This window comes from Coregonus clupeaformis, unplaced genomic scaffold (assembly GCF_020615455.1).
Source record: "Coregonus clupeaformis isolate EN_2021a unplaced genomic scaffold, ASM2061545v1 scaf0502, whole genome shotgun sequence".
NCBI classification, from domain to species: Eukaryota; Metazoa; Chordata; class Actinopteri; order Salmoniformes; family Salmonidae; genus Coregonus; species Coregonus clupeaformis.
The window spans coordinates 220072-240289 of record NW_025533957.1 but is presented as its reverse complement, the minus strand read 5'-3'; the positions used below and the strand labels follow the sequence as shown (position 1 = coordinate 240289).

Sequence of the window (20218 nt, the reverse complement as noted above, 5' to 3'; positions counted from 1 at the left end):
AAAGTAGTCAATGTTTAGTATTTGGTCCCAAACTCGTTGGTTGCATTTGCAGTTTGTTTTGGTTGTGTTTTGGGTTATGTTTTGTCCAATAGTAACTGAATGGTGGATGATGACTGGAGTAATTTTCTGTCTAAGTGAGTAGATAATATGTTTCTAAACACTACTAAATTAATCCTGATGATGCCATGATTAAGAAAAAATATGAATGAGTCATGAATAATAATGAGTGAGAGAGTTACAGAGGCTACAACAAAACATGCTAACCTCTCACCATTAACATCAAATAAAAGGTGACATTCTGTACTGTCGCCTAATATGAAACATTCTATCTCAAATCCAAAATGCTGGAGCATAGCACCAAATGTAAAACTGTAAGCTTCACTGTCCAAACACATATGGTGTGGACTATGTGTGCCTGGTAAACACATGTGGATCTGGTGAACAGTTATCACTTGTTGACCAACTACAGGAATACTGACCTCAGAGTCTCCAGTTTACAGTGGGGATTCCCCAGTCCAGCAGAGAGCAGCTTCACTCCTGAATCCTTCAGGTCATTGTTACTCAGATCCAGCTCTCTCAGGTGTGAGGGGTTTGAACTGAGAGCTGAGGCCAACAGTTCACAGGATGTGTCTGTGAGTTTACAGCCAGTGAGTCTGTCAACAGAGTAAATACCATGAGGGACAGGTTGTATTAAAATGTTACATTTAGCTTCCCTGCTTACAGTTACCCCTGCACTAATAATGTGAACACTGTGTATAGATGTCTCAATGCTACAACTTTTCTGATCCGTTTGTATTACAGTTTGTTTAAGACTTTTCAGCTGATAGAAAGTTTAGTCAGCCAATGAAAATATTGTTGTTCTTACATACAGTAAAGTTTGGTCTGAGGGATAGTCACATGAGTACTTACAGAGCCAGTCAGCCAATAGAAATGCTGCTGTAACTACAATGTATTTTGGTGTGGGATATTTCCATCAATACTTACAGAGCTTTCCTGCAGCCTCTCACAGCTGGGAGCAGTCTCCTACGACCCTCCTCTGATGTCTTGTATACCTTCGGGTCAAACACATCCAGAACCTCCTCTGATATCTGTAGCATGTAGGCCAGTGCTGAACACTGAGAAAGTGTGAGGTTTTTGGATCTCTTCTCTGACCTCAAGTACGCTTGGATTTCCTCCTGTACTGAATGGTCTTTCATCTCTATCAGACAGTGGAAGAGATTGATGCACCTCTCAGGGGAGATGTTCTTCCTCTGCATCACCTTAAGGGATCGGATTGTTTTCTTGACGCTGTCTGGACTGCTTTCTGTCTGTGTCACCAGACCTCGTAGGAGTTTCTGATTGGACTCCAGTGACATGCCATGAAGGAAGCGGACAAAGAGGTCCAGGTGTCCGTTCTTGCTCTCCAAGGCTTTATCCACGGTACTCTTCAGCAGCTCATGCGAGGTTAGCTCTTCAGATGCAGCTCTAGACTTTCTCTTGAGGAAGGGCTTCAGTGCATCCATGTTCTTGGTTGTGTAACAATGGTACATGTAGACAGCTGAGAGAAACTCCTGAATGCTCAGATGAACAAAGCAGTACACCACTCTCTGAAATAACACAGACTCTTCTTTAAAGATTTGTGTGCACACTCCTGAGTACACTGAGGCTTCTTTGACATCAATGCCACACTCTTTCAGGTCTTCTTCATAGAACATGAGATTACCCTTCTCCAGATTTTCAAACGCCAGCTTCCCCAGCTTCAGAAGAATTTCCTTATCTGACTCCATGAGCTCCTGTTGATCCATCTCATCTCTTCCATGATATTTCTGGTTCTTCAGGCTGGTCTGAATGAGCAGGAAGTGTATTGACATCTCAGTCAGAGTCGTGGGCATCTCTCTCCTCTTGTCTGTACTCAACATGTGTTCAAGGACTATTGCAGAAATCCAACAGAAGACTGGAATGTGGCACATGATGTGGAGGCTCCTTGATGTCTTTATGTGTGAAATGATTCTGCTGGCCAGGTCCTCATCACTGAATCTCTTCCTGAAGTACTCCTCCTTCTGTGGGTCATTGAACCCTCGTACCTCTGTCACCTGGTCAACACACTTAGGGGGGATCTGATTGGTTGCTGCAGGTCGGGAGGTTATCCATAGGAGAGCAGAGGGAAGCAGATTCCCCTTGATGAGGTTTGTCAGCAGAACATCGACAGACGATGTCTGGGTGACATCAGACACCCTTTCATTGTGCTGGAAATCCAATGGAAGTCTGCTTTCATCCAAACCATCAAATATGAACATAGCTTTACAGGCAGTGAGTTTCCTTGCATTGCCTATGTCTAGTTCTGTGTGGAAGCCATTTAAAAGTCTGAGAAGACTGTACTGGAGATCTTTAATCAAGTTCAGCTCCCGGAAAGGAAGCACAAATATGATATCCACATCTTGGTTCGCCTTCTCTTCAGCCCAGTCTAGGATGAACTTCTGCACAGAGACTGTTTTTCCGATGCCAGCGATGCCCTTCGTCACCACAGTTCTGATGCTTCTCTCTTGGCCTGGTAAGGGTTTAAAGATGTCATTGCAGTGGATTGCTGTGTCATGTGAGGTTGGCGTCCTGGATGCTGTCTCTAGCTGCCACACCTCATGTTCATTGTTAACCCCTTCACTCTCTCCCTCTGTGATGTAGATCTCTGTGTAAATCCTGTTGAGGGGAGTTTGGTTCCCTGCAATTTCCATACCTTCTATCACACATTCATACCTCCTTTTCAGACTGTCTTTATGGTTTACTATAGCTCTCTGCAGGCTGTCATCCACTACAAGGGAAGAGGAAAAATGATGTGTATCAGAAACATTCATTGACAGGATGAAAAGTGGGCCTTCCACAACTACAGTAACTTATATTATCTCATAATATTGTAGTTAACTACTGTAAATCATATTAAGGTATTGACTTGGCCCATGTGTGCAAGTGGTCTTCCTGTTTTCAGAGCCTCTTGTTTTATTGGGTTGACTCAGGTGCTGTAGTACAGGATGTGTTCTGGATCTCTTTCTACACTGAGGACAGTCATAGTCTCCTGAAGGAGCAGGTTTCTCCCAGTATCTGGTGATGCACTGTCTGCAGAACCTGTGTCCACAGGTGATAGAGACTGGATCCCTCAGCACCTGCTGACACACTGCACACCTGGACTGATCCTCTGGCAGAGTAGACCTTCCACTATAGAGATAAAGGAGAGAGAGAGAGAGATTGTAGATGTTAATACTGATCCTCTAACAGAGTAGACCTTCCACTACAGAGATAAAGGAGAGAGAGATTGTAGATGTTAATACTGATCCTTTAACAGAGTAGACCTTCCACTACAGAGATAAAGGAGAGAGAGATTGTAGATGTTAATACTGATCCTTTAACAGAGTAGACCTTCCACTATAGAGATAAAGGAGAGAGAGAGAGAGAGATTATAGATTTTAATACTGATCCTTTAACAGAGTAGACCTTCCACTACAGAGATAAATGAGAGAGAGATTGTAGATGTTAATACTGATCCTTTAACAGAGTAGACCTTCCACTACAGAGATAAAGGAGAGAGAGAGAGATTGTAGATGTTAATACTGATCCTTTAACAGAGTAGACCTTCCACTACAGAGATAAAGGAGAGAGAGAGATTGTAGATGTTAATACTGATCCTTTAACAGAGTAGACCTTCCACTACAGAGATAAAGGAGAGAGAGAGAGAGATTGTAGATGTTAATACTGATCCTTTAACAGAGTAGACCTTCCACTACAGAGATAAAGGAGAGAGAGAGATTTTAGATGTTAATACTGATCCTTTAACAGAGTAGACCTTCCACTACAGAGATAAAGGAGAGAGAGAGAGAGATTGTAGATGTTAATACTGATCCTTTAACAGAGTAGACCTTCCACTACAGAGATAAAGGAGAGAGAGATTGTAGATGTTAATACTGATCCTTTAACAGAGTAGACCTTCCACTATAGAGATAAAGGAGAGAGAGATTGTAGATGTTAATACTGATCCTTTAACAGAGTAGACCTTCCACTACAGAGATAAAGGAGAGAGAGATTGCAGATGTTAATACTGATCCTTTAACAGAGTAGACCTTCCACTACAGAGATAAAGGAGAGAGAGAGATTGTAGATGTTAATACTGATCCTTTAACAGAGTAGACCTTCCACTACAGAGATAAAGGAGAGAGAGAGAGATTGTAGATGTTAATACTGATCCTTTAACAGAGTAGACCTTCCACTACAGAGATAAAGGAGAGAGAGATTGTAGATGTTAATACTGATCCTTTAACAGAGTAGACCTTCCACTACAGAGATAAAGGAGAGATAGAGAGAGATTGTAGATGTTAATACTGATCCTTTAACAGAGTAGACCTTCCACTACAGAGATAAAGGAGAGAGAGAGATTGTAGATGTTAATACTGATCCTCTAACAGAGTAGACCTTCCACTACAGAGATAAAGGAGAGAGAGATTGTAGATGTTAATACTGATCCTTTAACAGAGTAGACCTTCCACTACAGAGATAAAGGAGAGATAGAGAGAGATTGTAGATGTTAATACTGATCCTTTAACAGAGTAGACCTTCCACTACAGAGATAAAGGAGAGAGAGAGAGATTTTAGATGTTAATACTGATCCTTTAACAGAGTAGATCATCCACCAATGTTCCCTCTAAATGTTTTGGGGCACTGAGCAAATGTCTGCTCTTGTGAGCGGAAACTTGAACGTTGTGAGAATTCTGAGCAACTTCCGGCGCACGTTTACAGTGAACACTGACGCTGTACCCTGACAGTTGTAGACAGTAGCCAATAGGCTGTACCCTGACAGTTGTAGACAGTAGCCAATAGGCTGTACCCTGACAGTTGTAGACAGTAGCCAATAGGCTGTACCCTGACAGTTGTAGACAGTAGCCAATAGGCTGTACACTGACAGTTGTAGACAGTAGCCAATAGGCTGTACCCTGACAGTTGTAGACAGTAGCCAATAGGCTGTACCCTGACAGTTTTAGACAGTAGCCAATAGGCTGTACCCTGACAGTTGTAGACAGTAGCCAATAGGCTGTACCCTGACAGTTGTAGACAGTAGCCAATAGGCTGTACCCTGACAGTTGTAGACAGTAGCCAATAGGCTGTACCCTGACAGTTGTAAACAGTAGCCAATAGGCTGTACCCTGACAGTTGTAGACAGTAGCCAATAGGATGTACCCTTACAGTTGTAGACAGTAGCCAATAGGCTGTACCCTGACAGTTGTAGACAGTAGCCAATAGGCTGTACCCTGACAGTTGTAGACAGTAGCCAATAGGCTGTACACTGACAGTTGTAGACAGTAGCCAATAGGATGTACCCTGACAGTTGTAGACAGTAGCCAATAGGCTGTACCCTGACAGTTGTAGACAGTAGCCAATAGGCTGTACCCTGACAGTTGTAGACAGTAGCCAATAGGCTGTACACTGACAGTTGTAGACAGTAGCCAATAGGATGTACCCTGACAGTTGTAGACAGTAGCCAATAGGCTGTACCCTTACAGTTGTAGACAGTAGCCAATAGGCTGTACCCTGACAGTTGTAGACAGTAGCCAATAGGATGTACCCTTACAGTTGTAGACAGTAGCCAATAGGCTGTACCCTTACAGTTTTAGACAGTAGCCAATAGGCTGTACCCTGACAGTTGTAGACAGTAGCCAATAGGCTGTACCCTGACAGTTGTAGACAGTAGCCAATAGGATGTACCCTTACAGTTGTAGACAGTAGCCAATAGGCTGTACCCTGACAGTTGTAGACAGTAGCCAATAGGCTGTACCCTGACAGTTGTAGACAGTAGCCAATAGGCTGTACCCTGACAGTTGTAGACAGTAGCCAATAGGCTGTACCCTGACAGTTGTAGACAGTAGCCAATAGGCTGTACCCTGACAGTTGTAGACAGTAGCCAATAGGCTGTACCCTGACAGTTGTAGACAGTAGCCAATAGGATGTACCCTTACAGTTGTAGACAGTAGCCAATAGGCTGTACCCTGACAGTTGTAGACAGTAGCCAATAGGCTGTACCCTGACAGTTGTAGACAGTAGCCAATAGGCTGTACCCTGACAGTTGTAGACAGTAGCCAATAGGATGTACCCTTACAGTTGTAGACAGTAGCCAATAGGCTGTACCCTGACAGTTGTAGACAGTAGCCAATAGGCTGTACCCTGACAGTTGTAGACAGTAGCCAATAGGCTGTACACTGACAGTTGTAGAAAGTAGCCAATAGGATGTACCCTGACAGTTGTAGACAGTAGCCAATAGGCTGTACCCTGACAGTTGTAGACAGTAGCCAATAGGCTGTACCCTGACAGTTGTAGACAGTAGCCAATAGGCTGTACACTGACAGTTGTAGACAGTAGCCAATAGGATGTACCCTGACAGTTGTAGACAGTAGCCAATAGGCTGTACCCTGACAGTTGTAGACAGTAGCCAATAGGCTGTACCCTGACAGTTGTAGACAGTAGCCAATAGGATGTACCCTTACAGTTGTAGACAGTAGCCAATAGGCTGTACCCTTACAGTTTTAGACAGTAGCCAATAGGCTGTACCCTGACAGTTGTAGACAGTAGCCAATAGGCTGTACCCTGACAGTTTTAGACAGTAGCCAATAGGCTGTACCCTTACAGTTGTAGACAGTAGCCAATAGGCTGTACCCTGACAGTTTTAGACAGTAGCCAATAGGCTGTACCCTTACAGTTGTAGACAGTAGCCAATAGGCTGTACCCTGACAGTTGTAGACAGTAGCCAATAGGCTGTACCCTGACAGTTGTAGACAGTAGCCAATAGGATGTACCCTTACAGTTGTAGACAGTAGCCAATAGGCTGTACCCTGACAGTTGTAGACAGTAGCCAATAGGCTGTACCCTGACAGTTGTAGACAGTAGCCAATAGGCTGTACCCTGACAGTTGTAGACAGTAGCCAATAGGCTGTACCCTGACAGTTGTAGACAGTAGCCAATAGGCTGTACCCTGACAGTTGTAGACAGTAGCCAATAGGCTGTACCCTGACAGTTGTAGACAGTAGCCAATAGGATGTACCCTTACAGTTGTAGACAGTAGCCAATAGGCTGTACCCTGACAGTTGTAGACAGTAGCCAATAGGCTGTACCCTGACAGTTGTAGACAGTAGCCAATAGGCTGTACACTGACAGTTGTAGACAGTAGCCAATAGGATGTACCCTGACAGTTGTAGACAGTAGCCAATAGGCTGTACCCTGACAGTTGTAGACAGTAGCCAATAGGCTGTACCCTGACAGTTGTAGACAGTAGCCAATAGGCTGTACACTGACAGTTGTAGACAGTAGCCAATAGGATGTACCCTGACAGTTGTAGACAGTAGCCAATAGGCTGTACCCTGACAGTTGTAGACAGTAGCCAATAGGCTGTACCCTGACAGTTGTAGACAGTAGCCAATAGGATGTACCCTTACAGTTGTAGACAGTAGCCAATAGGCTGTACCCTTACAGTTTTAGACAGTAGCCAATAGGCTGTACCCTGACAGTTGTAGACAGTAGCCAATAGGCTGTACCCTGACAGTTTTAGACAGTAGCCAATAGGCTGTACCCTTACAGTTGTAGACAGTAGCCAATAGGCTGTACCCTTACAGTTGTAGACAGTAGCCAATAGGCTGTACCCTGACAGTTGTAGACAGTAGCCAATAGGCTGTACCCTGACAGTTTTAGACAGTAGCCAATAGGCTGTTGTGGCTATTTGAGTATAATGTAGGCCTACCAACCAAACCAATGGAGCGAATCCTATATGTGGTGTTCAATGCAGGCCTACATTGCATGAGACTTAAAAAAAAGTTTTTACCTTATTCAGGGCTTGCCATTAACCCTTAAAAGTATATCGACGCACCAGTGCGTCAACCTAAGTAACATAAAAAAGTCCCCAACAAAATCAGTCAGTTTAAGCTGGAGATATCGTCTCAATCCACCGCATCCGCCTATGTTGGCCTTCCACATCTGCGGTGGAAGGTGGCGGATCTACAGCGGAGTTTGTCAGACCATGAGACATCCCGAAAATTGGTCTTCTCAGGAAAATGTCTGTAGCATCTGTATGATCCCACTATGAAAAGGAGAGACTCTCATGAACATGGTAGTGTTCTCCGTTTTGCTCTACGACCCACACAAGTGCTACGGGACTCGTCTGAAGCTATCCCATACAAACTAATAGAAGCATGGAGGTAGTTTTGTGCCCCATAAATATGGGGTTATATGGGTAAAAAAAAATAAAGAATACTGATCTGTCTTATGTCTCCTAGATACAGGACAGACTGTCTTTTTTTGCCATTTATGAATGTGTTATTCAATGAGTTTATATGGGCTTTAGTAGTAAAGGCCAAATTCAATATTTTATCAAATAATTGTTATATATATTACTAAAATATTACTATTGTTTACATCTAATGCTAGCTAGCTACCCAACCAGCCCATAGAGAGAGCATTGCGGATGTTGTAGTCAACTTTAACTGCAACAGATTTCCACAACAGTTTTCACGTTGCTACCAACCTTACTATAACACGAAAATGTAATATTTGTTCACAAAAAACATTGTTCTCACATATTAGTGTTATTTAACGCTGTAAATTATATGAATTTGTGGTTTTGGGTGAATTTTTCCTTTAATTTAGGCACGACAGAAAAACATAAAAGCCCATTGATGTAGCTATGCTCTTTTAGGTAAATCAATGAAACAAGCTCCAGTAGGCTAATCTTTTTGAGTGTGGACTGTACTGTATGGTATTATACTGTATTCTATGGACTGGAATTACACACATTGTTCAAACCATGAAGCTGGGAGAGAACATGCATGCTTTCGCAGGACATAAGCTAGCGAATTAGATTTTAATAATAGGGCCTACTTTACATGTACTGTATAATGTATATATACACCTTTCATAATATTCCCCCTAATGTTATTAGCCTACCTCCTCCTTCTCTCTCTATTGGTGCTTCATTCCTTCCTCGCTTTAAAACAGTTAATTTAAATAGGTTTTGTTGTCCTTATCTTCATCATTCTAATGACATGCTGAATAATATAGGCCTATAATAAGATGCAGACGTCTTTCACTTCTTTTCACGAAGATTGACCAGTTATAGGTCTGAATAGATAACTGCTATAGCCCAGTGTTTCCCAAACTTGGTCCTGGGGCCCCTCCCCTCCCCCGGGTGCACGTTGTGGTTTTTGCCCTAGAACTACACAGCTGATTGAAATCATCAAAGCTTGATGTCAGCCACACCAATGTGTCGGAGGAAACCACTTTCGACTGACAACTGATGTCAGCTTGCAGGCGCCCGGGCTAGAGCGTGGCGAGCCAAGGGAAGCCCCTTGGCCAAACCCTCCCCTTGGACGGCACTGGGCCAATTGTGCTCCGCCCTATGGGCCCGGTCATGGCCGGCTGTAGTGGCGCCTCAGCACTGGGATGCATTGCCTTATGAAAGGAGAAATCCACCCATTCCTATAATTTACATTGTTAAATAACACTACTAATAATATTACTAATATGTGAGAACAATATTTTTTGGTGATCAAATGTTTCATTTAGCCGTTATAATAAGGTTGGTAGAAACATGTAAAAATCGTTTTGGGTATCTGTCGCAGCTCAGGTCGACTACAAAATCCACAATACAATGCTCTCTCTATGGGCTGGCTGGCTAGCTAGCAAGCAAGCAAGCAAACAAACGTAGCTACACACATTAATACCAAATACAATATCAGCATGTGAAGTAGCTAGTTAGCTGTAAAGTGGCCTAAACAAACTGCACTATCAATTTAGGGGTCTACAATCTCACCATGTTCAACCTGTAGATCGATGTGCATCACAGAGTGGAGTCTGACGTTCACAACGGCAGAGATACTTTTGAGGAGATGGGGAAACTCCATTGGACTCCTGGTAACGCCCATTGTGTACATTGCCCATGCTACGTCCATGGGCCGCGCGGTGCATTCTGGGCGATTCTGGGACAAGGAGAGCTCTCCTTCAAGGAGTGAATGGGAGGCAATTGAGTGCTAGCTAAAAAAAAAAACATTAGCACGAATTTCGTCAACAAGGTACAACATTACGAATCTTTTCCGAGTTATGATATAATTGATCTCTTTATATCTGTAATATTGTATAGCTTTGGAATCGTCACATTATGTACTTTCGAGGAAAATAGGCACGTTTCTCGACTCATACCCTGACTTTGAGAAGGGATTGCGCGACGATTAGTTTAGCAACCGCGTGACGCTGCATGACAACTTCAACGGGATTGGTCGACAGTCTGCTGGGTGGAGCGTTATACTCTCCGACGTGCATTGCCCAATGTGATTCCTATCTGTTTTCTCTAATATCTCTGGCAACGGCACCATGCAATGCACCCTGGACTGAAGAGGCAGACAAATAGGAGAAATGTGCTAGACAGATGGTTTTATTTGGTTTTATTTCCTGCAGTGTCTATTCATTGTCCAAACGCACGGTCGCTTTCTGGCTTGCTCCTGACTGCTACAGAGTTAGTACACATCATTCCCAAACATTCAAAATAATTTATTAAAACGTGAAAATGAACATTTCTAAGTGGTCACTTGTCAGAAAATGCTTTAAAAGTATCATATTATTCCCGGGGGTGTATAATGCATTTAATTCAGTTGACTGATTGCCTTATATGAACTGTAACTCAGTAAAATCTTTGAAATTGTTTGCTGTTGCATTTATATTTTTGAGAGAAAGACTGCGAGAGAGTGCTGGCATGTGCATTGATTTAAAGCAACGATATTCAAGTGATAGGCTGTTTTAAATCTCTGCCGCTGCAATAAATTAAAATATAAGTATCTTTACAATAAAAAATGTGCCCCCCCGAAACCAGATGTAGATGTGTAAATTAGACTCGCATTCTGTCCTTATGTTACTGTAGCAAAAGTTACCATGATGAGATGGTAGGTCTACATGCATTGTGCTGCGCTCCATCCTGAGAGGTGCTCTGTCCCCACCCGGAGGGTTGATGATTGATCATGCAGATAGCAGAGACAAGGCCGTCGATAAGACAGATTTAGACATTGCATATAATTTAACAGTTCCATTTTACATTTTGCTGTTAATATAAAATGATGTATTATAATTGACCGGTTTGTGGGTTTGAACGGTGGTGGGTTTGAACGGTAGATCTCGGTAACCCGGTTCCCGCTATTCAACCCTAATCACCATGCACTCCTTAAATATTTTAGTGTCAGTGATGAACTTGGTGTGTTAAGTTAAAACCAGGGCTCTAATTGAGGGGGTATGTGAGGGTATTGTGGCTTTTGTTAAAGAAAATGGCTGATTATATAAAGCGATCTATATGCCAGAAACAAGCTGTAAAATGCAGGCGAAAGACGTGACCGATGCATATTGGACATCTTTGATTTGTCTATGATATTCAGAGGCTGCACAACATTTTATAGGATAAACAAAATTGACTTTGCTTAAGCAATGTGTGATTCTGTCACCATCAATTGATGTTCGACATTTCAACCGGCTGTTAAACAACATACTAACTCTAAATGAGTCAGGAGCAAGCCAGGTAGCCTAAGGAACGAAAATGAATTATTTAGGCTGTATTATTATTATTATTCCAAGGCTATAGCCTGCCATTTAAGAAATCAATTGTGAAAAATTTCAAATCAAATCAAATCAAATTGTATTGGTCACATGCACATATTTAGCAGATGTTATTGCGGGTGCAGCGAAATGCTTGTATTTCTACCTCCAACAGCGGAGTAGTATTTAAAAAATTCACAACAGGACACACTAATCTAAAAGTAGAAGAATGGAATTAAGAAATATATAAATATTAGGACGAGCAATGTTGGAGTGGCATAGACTAAGATACAGTAGAATAGAATAGATTACAGTATATACATATGAGATGAGTAAAGCAGTATGTGAACATTATTAAAGTGGTTAGTGTTCCATTATTAATGTCGCCAGTGATTCCATGTCTGTGTACAGTGGGGAAAAAAAGTATTTAGTCAGCCACCAATTCTGCAAGTTCTCCCACTTAAAAAGATGAGAGAGGCCTGTAATTTTCATCATAGGTACACGTCAACTATGACAGACAAAATGAGGAAAAAAAATCCAGAAAATCACATTGTAGGATTTTTTATGAATTTATTTGCAAATTATGGTGGAAAATAAGTATTTGGTCAATAACGAAAGTTTCTCAATACTTTGTCATATACCTTTTGTTGGCAATGACACAGGTCAAACGTTTTCTGTAAGTCTTCACAAGGTTTTCACACACTGTTGCTGGTATTATGGCCCATTCCTCCATGCAGATCTCCTCTAGAGCAGTGATGTTTTGGGGCTGTCGCTGGGCAACACAGACTTTCAACTCCCTCCAATGATTTTCTATGGGGTTGAGATCTGGAGACTGGCTAGGCCACTCCAGGACCTTGAAATGCTTCTTACGAAGCCACTCCTTCGTTGCCCGGGCCGTGTGTTTGGGATCATTGTCATGCTGAAAGACCCAGCCACATTTCATCTTCAATGCCCTTGCTGATGGAAGGAGGTTTTCACTCAAAATCTCACGATACATGGCCCCATTCATTCTTTCCTTTACACGGATCAGTCGTCCTGGTCCCTTTGCAGAAAAACTGTCCCAAAGCATGATGTTTCCACCCCCATGCTTCACAGTAGGTATGGTGTTCTTTGGATGCAACTCAGCATTCTTTGCCCTCCAAACACGACGAGTTGGGTTTTTACCAAAAAGTTATATTTTGGTTTCATCTGACCATATGACATTCTCCCAATCCTCTTTTGGATCATCCAAATGCACTCTAGCAAACTTCAGACGGGCCTGGACATGTACTGGCTTAAGCAGGGGAACACGTCTGGCACTGCATGATTTGAGTCCCTGGCGGCGTAGTGTGTTACTGATGGTAGGCTTTGTTACTTTGGTCCCAGCTCTCTGCAGGTCATTCACTAGGTCCCCCCGTGTGGTTCTGGGATTTTTGCTCACCGTTCTTGTGATCATTTTGACCCCCACGGGGTGAGATCTTGCATGGAGCCCCAGATCGAGGGAGATTATCAGTGGTCTTGTGTGTCTTCCATTTCCTAATAATTGCTCCCACAGTTGATTTCTTCAAACCAAGCTGCTTACCTATTGCAGATTCAGTCTTCCCAGCCTGGTGCAGGTCTACAATTTAGTTTCTGGTGTCCTTTGACAGCTCTTTCGTCTTGGCCATAGTGGAGTTTGGAGTGTGACTGTTTGAGGTTGTGGACAGGTGTCTTTTATACTGATAACAAGTTCAAACAGGTGCCATTAATACAGGTAACAATTGGAGGACAGAGAAGCCTCTTAAAAAAGAAGTTACAGGTCTGTGAGAGCCAGAAATCTTGCTTGTTTGTAGGTGACCAAATACTTATTTTCCACCATCATTTGCAAATAAATTCATAAAAAAATCCTACAATGTGATTTTCTGGATTTTTTTTCCTCAATTTGTCTGTCATAGTTGACATGTACCTATGATGAAAATTACAGGCCTCTCTCATCTTTTTAAGTGGGAGAACTTGCACAATTGGTGGCTGACTAAATACTTTTTTTCCCCACTGTATATCGGGCGGCAGCCTCTAAGGTGCAGGGTTGAGGAACCGGGTGGTAGTGTTCCATTATTAATGTGGCCAGTGATTCCATGTCTGTGTATATCGGGCGGCAGCCTCTAAGGTGCAGGGTTGAGGAACCGGGTGGTAGTGTTCCATTATTAATGTGGCCAGTGATTCCATGTCTGTGTATATCGGGCGGCAGCCTCTAAGGTGCAGGGTTGAGGAACCGGCTGGTAGCCTCCTAGTCATGGCATGTAGCATTGGTCACATGCTGCATGCTGGCAGGAGCATTCAGCATTTCAACAACACATGAACAACAGCACTTCAACAACATGCCTATAAATTGAGCATTTAGGCTGTATAAAATGCATGCCTTATTAAGCTATACAGTGCCTTTGAATTTACTTTTTAGAAACACGAGTTTGGCCAGTCTTTGGTTTGAGGATCATGTGGTGAGTTATAAATGCCTAGTTTGTTAATTTAGCCTAGCAGAGGCTAGTGTATTCCCACGCCCTAATCACAGTCAACACAAATCTATTTTGTAACAACAATATCATGGAATGAAATAGAATACATTAGAAAATGATAGTTTCTCCCAAAATAATTTACAAGTGCACATTTGCCCACCTGATGATTTGCGGCTGCTGTGTTAAAAAAGGAATAACTTTTTCTCGAATTCATTGATGATCAGATACTTCAGTTGTAACTGGTTCTGTTGCATTCCATGTTTACAGTTGATGGACATAATGTAGAATAATAGTGAAGACATCAAAACTATGAAATAACACATATGGAATCATGTAGTAATGAAAAAAGTGTTTTTAGCAACCCTTTGCCTTCATAACAGCTTTACACACTCTTGGCATTCTCTCAACCAGCTTCACCTGGAATGCTTTTCCAACAGTCTTGAAGCAGTTCTCACATATGCTGAGCACTTGTTGACTGCTTTTCCTTCACTCTGCGGTCCAACTCATCCCAAACAATCTCAAACGGGTTGAGGTCGGGTGATTGTGGAGGCCAGGTCATCTGATGCAGCACTCCATCACTCTCCTTCTTGGTCAAATAGCCATACACAGCCTGGGGGTGTGTTGGGTCAGTGTCCTTTTGTAAAACAAATGGTAGTCCCACTAAGCGCAAACCAGGTGGGATGGCGTATCGCTGCAGAATGCTGTGGTAGCCATGCTGGTTAAGTGTGCCTTGAATTCTAAATAAATCACAGACAGTGTCACTAGCAAAGCACCATCACACCATCACACCTCCTCCTCCATGCTTCATGGTGGGAACCACACATGCAGAGATCATCTGTTCACCTACCCTGCATCTCACAAAGACACGGCGGTTGGAACCAATCCAAAGAAAGGATAGGCGGGAGCTTTGTGGACAACAACACCCATTGTGAGGGCAGAGAGACGGATCTTGTCAGTGTATCCATAATCTTTGATTGCACTGAATTAAATTCGACTTTCTGTTACTCAAATTCAAATTCCTGTGGGATGTGGCCAATTAGCAATGTTCTCTCCAACTTGATAGTTTTCCCGATTAGTTAACACTATTAACATTTGCCTCTACTGTGGGAATTCTGATGGAATCAACACAATATTAGCCACTTTCAGTCCAACATACTGAAATAAAGCAAACTATGCAAGACTTAGTATACAAAACTAACTATGCAGTAGATTTAGTAGGCAGAGCGCATCAGAGAAGGATTCTGTAGCATTGCCAGGCACGACTCAGGCCTGTACTGTAAAGTGACCTTTACTGGTTCTAACAGCAGACCTAGCAGCTTGCTGCCAGCTCTTAGCAAACTGTTGTGTTTGACCGAATACAATGCTATTTCTCTGTAAACAAATTAACAACAGACTTTCAGCATGCTTCTAGAGAAATGAATATACTTGGCCACTGTTAAAACTATAACTTACAGCTGGTACAGCCTCAGTGTTCACAGTAAACGTGTGCCCAAAGTTGTACAGAATTTTCACAACATTCAAGTTTGCGCTCAGCAGACCTGAAATTTGCTCAATGACGATTAATCTTCCTCATGAGTTGAATGGGAGTCAATTCCAAAATTCTGAATTGAGCCCAACCCTGATTGCTACACATATTATGACCTGTGTCTTTATCTAAACCAAAGCAGTTTGACTTCTTAGCAATGAAGTTGCAACTGTGAGCTGCTGTAAACCTATGTGATTGGGTACAAAGGTTGAGTCTCTAGATTCCCTTGCTGCACTGGGGAAATAATGAAATGGTTGTCATGGTGATTTAAACTGGGACTGGTTATCTCCCAACTCTGAGGCCATGTCATTTGTTATATTTCAGCCAATTGATAAAAGCAGCTACAAGGCTGAACCTAAAAGACTCTAAATAGATACTTATTTATATTATCCTAAAATCCTTTATCTCATTCTATTGAGTCTCTTTGTTCAACAGGTAGCCTACGCTATTAATATTGTAGCAAACAGCGGGGCAGGGAAGTGAACCCGGGTTGCTGGCGAGAAAGGCAAACACCCTACACATGGCAATAGGGGTTAACCCACATGGTGGGAATTGTAACGTGGCTCACTACACAGCCCCCTCCAAAACAGGAAGGTATTGGGGATTTTCAAGTAGACTATAGTTCAATCCTTTTTAGACTCAGTAGACTATAAGTTAAACAGTTAATCACAACATGACAAGCACGGAGCCAGGGTTAAACATAGTTACATCTCTGTTGCTAGGCAGGAACTTCATTGGTTCCTCTCGCTGGTGTAGTCATGGCCCTGCCTGATGCTAGAACCTTCGTGGGCGTGGAAGTTTCTTCTCTCTTCATCTGATCTGACTTCGGGTGAAATTCCTCGCTCCTCCCTAATCCACGGCTGTCCTGCCTTATCAGTGACTGAAACCAGACTGTTGCCCTTTGCCTCCCTCCTTAGGCATATTCCTGGAACGGAGCCAGGGGTTAAACATAGTTCAGACTATAAGTTAAACATGGTTAATCACAGCATGACAGGTGTTGGGACTGAGTGGTACAGAAGGAAGAGGCTTGGAAGAATGCCTGCAATGTGTGAGAACTGCCTGCTATGTGTGGGAACTGTATATGATTGAGAAATTGATTATGGACCTGTCATGTTTAAGCCATGTTTAAGTACCGATTGATAGGTATGGGAATCAATTAGGGGGTCAGAATGGAGCCAGGAAATGGCTCTGCTATTTTTACAGGACAGGGCTGTTATTTTTACATGACAGGGCTGTTATTTCTACAGGACAGGGCTGTTATTTCTACAGGACAGGGCTGTTATTTTTACATGACAGGGCTGTTATTTTTTACATGACAGGGCTGTTATTTTTTACAGGACAGGGCTGTTATTTCTACAGGACAGGCCTTGGTCCCGCCACTAATGTTTCCAGACACTGAATTAGAAGGGAGAGAAGTCAGATACCGCCATTATTATAAAATAAGGAAGTGGGCGGAGCGGTCAAGAGGTGAAAACTGGAGACAATGGTGGAGGAACCAAAGAGGGAGGGATTAAGCTAAAATGTATGTAAAATGAGTAAGGATGAAACTGTATATTGATTGAAAGTTGATATACTGGTTCGATTCCCACGGGGGCCAGTATAAAAATATATGTATTCACTAACTGTAAGTCGCTCTGGATAAGAGCGTCTGCTAAATGACTAAAATGTAAAATGTATATAAACTGAGAGCTGAGAGGTGGAAAGTTAGATGCTCTGCAGACCACCTCGGCTATATTATCTGTGTAATAAAGTCTATCTTAGTTCTACAAAAACTCTGAAAGTACTTTTTGTTTCACTGACGACAAATACAATTTTCGACATCAAAGGCACTACTCAGCCCCCTCACACGTCCAGGCTTTCTGATGGCCTCATGGCCACCATCCCACTTCTGTAGCAAACGGCGGGGCAGGGAAGCAAACCCAGGTTGTTGGCGTGAAAGGCAAACACCCTACACATCATGCCATTGGCACTAAGAGGGTTAACCCACTTGGTGGGAATTGTAACGTGGCTCATATACTGAGGATCGTTGCACTATAGTGGAACAAATATGATACAATTACATATTTCATACGAAATGTGAAATGTAGAACTATGATATATTTATATGCTATATGTTTTTGAATTTGACTTACCCAATCCCATTTAGCGCCTTTCCCAGGATTCACTATACTATAATTACACCATACATATAATTTCTCTACACACTTCACAATAATCTTACCTTGTAGCCTGAATTCACTACCAGAACATGTCAAATCATTGAGATGTTTCCCATTCTGCTCAGAGAGCAACTTCCTCATGACGAGCGGTCTGTATCTATGTTCTAGGTGCAGTTGATCTCCCATTCTGCTCAGAGAGCAACTTCCTGATGACGAGCGGTCTGTTTCTATGTTCTAGGTGCAGTTGATCTCCCGTTCTGCTCAGAGAGCAACTTGTATTTGCCACATGCGCCGAATACAACAGGTGTAGACATTACAGTGAAATGCTTACTTACAAGCCCTTAACCAACAATGCAGTTTTTGAGTAGTATGAGAAATCACCCTGGATCATTACTAAACCCCATAGTATTTCATACAGTAATGATGATCAGTAGTATCAGAAATCACCCTGGATCATTATTAAACCCCATAGTATTTCATACAGTAATGATGATCAGTAGTATCAGAAATCACCCTGGATCATTATTAAACCCCCATAGTATTTCATACAGTAATGATGATCAGTAGTATTAGAAATCACCCTGGATCATTATTAAACCCCATAGTATTTCATACAGTAATGATGATCAGTAGTATCAGAAATCACCCTGGATCATTATTAAACCCCCATAGTATTTCATACAGTAATGATGATCAGTAGTATCAGAAATCACCCTGGATCATTATTAAACCCCATAGTATTTCGTACAGTAATGATGATCAGTAGTATCATAAATCACCCTGGATCATTATTAAACCCCATAGTATTTCATACAGTAATGATGATCAGTAGTATCAGAAATCACCCTGGATCATTACTAAACCCCATAGTATTTCATACAGTAATGATGATCAGTAGTATCAGAAATCACCCTGGATCATTATTAAACCCCATAGTATTTCATACAGTAATGATGATCAGTAGTATCAGAAATCACCCTGGATCATTATTAAACCCCATAGTATTTCATACAGTAATGATGATCAGTAGTATTAGAAATCACCCTGGATCATTATTAAACCCCATAGTATTTCATACAGTAATGATGATCAGTAGTATCAGAAATCACCCTGGATCATTATTAAACCCCATAGTATTTCATACAGTAATGATGATCAGTAGTATCAGAAATCACCCTGGATCATTATTAAACCCCATAGTATTTCATACAGTAATGATGATCAGTAGTATCAGAAATCACCCTGGATCATTATTAAACCCCATAGTATTTCATACAGTAATGATGATCAGTAGTATTAGAAATCACCCTGGATCATTATTAAACCCCATAGTATTTCATACAGTAATGATGATCAGTAGTATCAGAAATCACCCTGGATCATTATTAAACCCCATAGTATTTCATACAGTAATGATGATCAGTAGTATCAGAAATCACCCTGGATCATTATTAAACCCCATAGTATTTCATACAGTAATGATGATCAGTAGTATCATAAATCACCCTGGATCATTATTAAACCCCATAGTATTTCATACAGTAATGATGATCAGTAGTATCAGAAATCACCCTGGATCATTATTAAACCCCATAGTATTTCATACAGTAATGATGATCAGTAGTATCAGAAATCACCCTGGATCATTATTAAACCCCATAGTATTTCATACAGTAATGATGATCAGTAGTATCAGAAATCACCCTGGATCATTATTAAACCCCATAATATTTCATACAGTAATGATGATCAGTAGTATCAGAAATCACCCTGGATCATTATTAAACCCCATAGTATTTCATACAGTAATGATGATCAGTAGTATCAGAAATCACCCTGGATCATTATTAAACCCCATAGTATTTCATACAGTAATGATGATCAGTAGTATCAGAAATCACCCTGGATCATTATTAAACCCCATAGTATTTCATACAGTAATGATGATCAGTAGTATCAGAAATCACCCTGGATCATTATTAAACCCCATAGTATTTCATACAGTAATGATGATCAGTAGTATCAGAAATCACCCTGGATCATTATTAAACCCCATAGTATTTCATACAGTAATGATGATCAGTAGTATCAGAAATCACCCTGGATCATTATTAAACCCCATAGTATTTCATACAGTAATGATGATCAGTAGTATCAGAAATCACCCTGGATCATTATTAAACCCCATAGTATTTCATACAGTAATGATGATCAGTAGTATCAGAAATCACCCTGGATCATTATTAAACCCCATAGTATTTCATACAGTAATGATGATCAGTAGTATGAGAAATCACCCTGGATCATTATTAAACCCCATAGTATTTCATACAGTAATGATGATCAGTAGTATCAGAAATCACCCTGGATCATTATTAAACCCCCATAGTATTTCATACAGTAATGATGATCAGTAGTATCAGAAATCACCCTGGATCATCATTAAACCCCATAGTATTTCATACAGTAATGATGATCAGTAGTATCAGAAA

General features: G+C 41.6%; 1 protein-coding gene across 1 annotated transcript; it reads right to left on the bottom strand.

The window, feature by feature from the left end:
- Positions 1-980: 980 nt before the first annotated feature.
- Positions 981-2995, bottom strand: LOC121557242 (NLR family CARD domain-containing protein 3-like). Its single transcript, XM_045215737.1, has 2 exons — positions 2951-2995; positions 981-2785 (listed from the first exon to the last, which is right to left on the bottom strand). Coding segments are annotated over exons 1-2 (1806 nt in total). The 5' UTR covers positions 2952-2995.
- Positions 2996-20218: the final 17223 nt, after the last annotated feature.